At 35.6% G+C, this 4,590-nt stretch overlaps 1 protein-coding gene across 1 annotated transcript; it reads left to right on the forward strand.

The window, feature by feature from the left end:
- Positions 1-3,148: 3,148 nt before the first annotated feature.
- LOC131807167 (uncharacterized protein K02A2.6-like) lies at positions 3,149-4,286 on the forward strand (the record flags this gene model as incomplete). The annotated part of the gene is made up of 1 exon (XM_059132183.1): positions 3,149-4,286. A coding segment is annotated over exon 1 (1,138 nt), but the record flags the coding sequence as incomplete, so codon positions are not given.
- Between the last annotated feature and the right edge of the window lie 304 nt (positions 4,287-4,590).

Below are 4,590 nucleotides of genomic sequence, written 5' to 3' on the forward strand. Positions count from 1 at the left end.
TCCTTATGTTTCCAAACAGGTTCTTTTTGAAAGTCCTTTTTATGCAAGATTTTAAAACTTTCCCTCTCACTTATTTTTCCCTCCAGTCAAATTCCATTTTTATAGCCTTTTTTTAATTCATATTTTGTTTCGCTCTCTCTCTCCATGCTCTTTTCTGTGATGATAAACCTTAACACCCGTCTCTATTTTTATGGACTGAAATCCTTGGAGTAATGTTTGCCATATAAACTTGTTTCCAACCAAAAATAAAGTAATACTTGACAGGATATTTTCATGCACTTACACCGGTGAGACCTGAGTGCGGCAATGGCGGCGAAGGGGACGATAACGAAGACGTCGTTGCTTCTGAGGACCAGCACTACTGCGTTGCATTTTTTCCTCCCCTCCTCTCCTCCTCATCTTCTTCATCTCCTCTTTTTTTTTTTGATAGCCTGTGCAACGAAGTGCAAATGTCCTTGTAGACGCATTTCCTGCATGCTGTGTCACGAACTGCCGCTACAACCATTCGACTACTTTTGTAACAATGACGCTGTGACTGTTATGGTTACAAGGGTATTAAGGAGCGTTTTCGTTTTTGTGATTTTTTTTTGGCGTTGTGTTCAGCTTACTTTTGTTAAGGTAACGTTAAGGAGTTTTTATTGTTGTCCCAAAAACCCCCCCCCCACTCCTTTCCTACTTTGCCCACCATAATGGAGAAGAGAATGTTTTGCTACATCTCAAGCATGACCTTTGGCAACAATGGCTGTGCGTGTCCATGTTAGTGTGTGTGTGATTGCCTTTGTATAAGTGCGTAGCATAGTTCCATTGTCATGATGGTTAAAACGTGCGTTAAATACTTGAAATCTTTTTGGAAAGGAGAACAAGAAAATGGAAACGGAAGAAGCAAAAATATAAAATTCCCCCCCACCAAAAAAAAAAAAAAAAAAATCTTAAAACGCACACCTCAACAATTTTCTGTTGGCCTTAAGAGAATTCCGAAATAATGGCAAATGTTACACGGGGAGTTTGATTTAATGTTGGGCAAATATTCATTAAAAAGATAATAAAGAAATAAAACATCAAAAAAAGACAAGCGAGACAAGGAATTAAAAACTACAGATGAGGGACATCTTGGAACGAAAATAAATCTAAGAAAATTTTCAAAATAAAAAAGGGAAGTATGCGACGGGAAATATATTAAAATAATATTATAGGAATGAATTCCTTAAAAAATGTGGAGCTTCTAGCTTTGCTTCAAAATTTAATAAAAATATTAAAAAAAAAATCTTTTAAAAATTAAATTTTTGGATACATAGAAGTCATTTAAATAAAAAAAAGAAAAATATAAAGAGATTCCTAAAGTCAAGCGGGGCCGATTTTATGATACCCTACACCACTTTGCTAATTTAGTTGAGCTCCACATAACAATTAAAAATTTTTATGGGAGAATTCAATCAAACACCCTATGATTATAATTATAATTTAAAGTTCAAAGGACTGAATATGCCGAAGCATTTGTATCTTTTAAATTCGGACTTGTATTTCCCATTTGGTGCAAAATTAATTTGAAATCAGATAAAGATATATAAGGGAGCTATATCCAAATTTAAACTGATCTCGATAAAATTGGGCAAAGATATTTCTGAGCTGTATTTGATATATTTCCCTGAATATCGTTTTTACGGAGTGCATATTACGGTTGTGGGTAACAAATATAACAAATCGGATGAACAGTATATATCGGAGGTATAGCTATATCTGAACCGATCTTCACCAAAATTGACATACTAGCTTCTAGACTCAATTCGGTCGTAAGTGCCAAATTTCATCCCATTTGGACAAATATTAGACGTTTGGTGCACAATAAAGGGTAAATCGGACGAAGTTATATATGGGAGCTATATCCAAATCTCAACCGATCTCGATAAAATTTGGCATAGATATTTCTGAGCTGTATTTGATATATTTCCCTGAATATCGTTGTTACGGAGTGCATATTACGGCCGTGGGTAACAAATATAACAAATCGGATGAACAATATATAAGGGAGCTATAGCTATATCTGAACCGATTTCGATCGAATTTGTCATACTTCTTTTCAGGCCTAATATGGTTGTTTGTGCAAAATTCCATACTATTCTGACTGATATTACACGTTTGGTGCACAATAAAAAGCAAATCGGACGAAGATATATATGGAAGCTATATCTAAATTTTGACCGATTATCTCCAATTTCAATAGGGTTCGTCCGTGGGCCAAACAAATGTTTTTCGGAAAATTTCATCTCAATCGGATAATAAATGCGACCTGCATTTTGTTCACAAGAATACATGGACAGACGAACCGACTGACATGATAAATCAACTCAGAATGCGATTCTATGCAGATCATCAAAAGGAACTATGGGTCTATCTCGTTTCCGTTTGCCTGTTACAAACAAATGCACAAAGTCATAATACCCTGACCACCTTGTGGTGTAGGGTATAAATAGCAGTTTGTGATCTCTAGAAATCTTTAAAAAATCTCTACAAATCAATTTTTTTGGTCTCTTGAAGTAAATTTTTTGAAATGCTTCCAGTGATCTTTAGAAGTCCTTAAAAATCTAATTTTTCAAGAATCTTTGAAAAAAATCACTTTGTAAAAACCGCTAGAAGTTCTATTAAAGTTTTTTTTTTTTTTTTTGAGTTTAAATCCAATTCTACAAAATTCCAGGTTTCGTGGGAACAAGAAATTTTTACAAATCCTATAAAAATGCATGAATGGCCTCCAAAAATCAACAAATCAACAATCCTATAAATTTTTCTTAAGAATCCACTTTTTTTTGTCTCTAGGTATCCTTGATTTCTAATGTTGGGGCAACCCACATTAACAATATGGCATCTCATGTTGCAACATCCTATACGGCAACGCCCATATAATAGGACGCCGTGCTACCGCCATTTTAGCTTGCTCAGTCTTGTTTTGTCTGTCACTCGAGTCTGACTCACTACATCGTAACTTCTTCATTCTTTTTAAATTAGTAGCTGTGAACGCTCATCATCCAATAAATCTTTACACCTTTAGTATTAACAAACATTGGCTTTTATTTCAAACTATAAAAGCACAACAAAAGTGGCGACGAGGATAGTGGAAATTGATCAATAATTGCACACACAACAATCCGCAAAAATGTCTCAAGACATAATTCTACAATTGTTAACAGAGCAACAAAAAGTAATGTCGCAACAAACGCAACTGCTAAAGCATATGGCTGATCTTCTTCAAGCACAAGGAGCACCAAATTCACCACACTCACCACAAACATCAAATTCATCCAAAGCAGCACTAATGGAATCACTAGCACAGTCAATGACAGCATTCGTATACGAGCCAGAGAGCGGTCTGATATTTCAAGCGTGGTACAACAGGTTTGTGCATGTTTTCGAAAAAGAAGCAAGCTCACTCGAAGAACATGACAAAGTGGCCTTGTTATGGAGAAAAATGTCGAACCAAGTACATGAAAGATTTGCCAACTACGTATTACCAGCAAAACCTGAAGACATGACTCTAAAGGATACAGTAGAGAAACTCAAGAAACTCTTTGGTAAAACAGAAACACAAGTCTCACAAAGATACAAATGCCTTCAGCTAGCAAAAGGCGACAGCGAAGATTTCAGAGAATACGCAAGCAGAGTAAACCTACAATGCGAACTATTCAAAATGAAAGAACTGAAAATCGACCAATTCAAATGTCTCATTTTCGTCTTAGGACTCAAGTCAGCAAAGGACAACGACATAAGACTTCGCTTACTAAAGGTACTGGATGATGAAAACACTACAATGAACCTAGATCAACTAGTAGACGAAACACAACGAATTCTAGATCTCAAATCGGACAACATTCTCATTGAACATCAATCAAAAATCGTCTGTTCACTCAACAAGCACGCAAAAGACTTTAAGAAGCACAAAACACCCAATTCACCCTGTTGGTATTGCGGAGACCTTCACTACGTCAAATTTTGTCCTTTCCAGAAACATAAATGCACAACATGCAATCAAGTGGGTCATAAAAATAACTTTTGCAACATCGCTAAGACTGGTAAGAATTTCAAATCATCGTCTGAAAACAACCAGAACGAATTCAAGAAATACAGCAATTCAAGGAAATCATTCAAAACTAAGGCAGTTTTCAAAACACACAACATTAATTTCCGCGACTTAAGGAAATACACAACTGTCCTAATTAACAACAATCCTGTAAAACTTCAAATTGATACTGCATCAGACATATCAATTGTATCTATCAACACATGGAAAGCTATAGGTAAGCCTGAAGCCTACGAAACTTTTGACAACGCTAGCGACGCAAACGCAAACTCAATCAAGCTCCTAGCAGAATTTCAATGTGACGTCACAATCGACAAAACATCAAAAACATTAAAATGTTATATAACAGATATAGAAAAACTCAATATCATGGGAATCGATTGGATTCAAGCATTCAATCTATGGCAGAAACCAATAACCTCATGGTGTCATCAAATAAACTTCGTTGATGAAATAGCAGAATTGAAAACGAATTATCAATCAGTTTTTGATAACAGTACCCCAGGTCTGTGCAAAACAAA

This window comes from Musca domestica, unplaced genomic scaffold (genome assembly GCF_030504385.1).
Source record: "Musca domestica strain aabys unplaced genomic scaffold, Musca_domestica.polishedcontigs.V.1.1 1135, whole genome shotgun sequence".
Classification (NCBI taxonomy): domain Eukaryota; kingdom Metazoa; phylum Arthropoda; class Insecta; order Diptera; family Muscidae; genus Musca; species Musca domestica.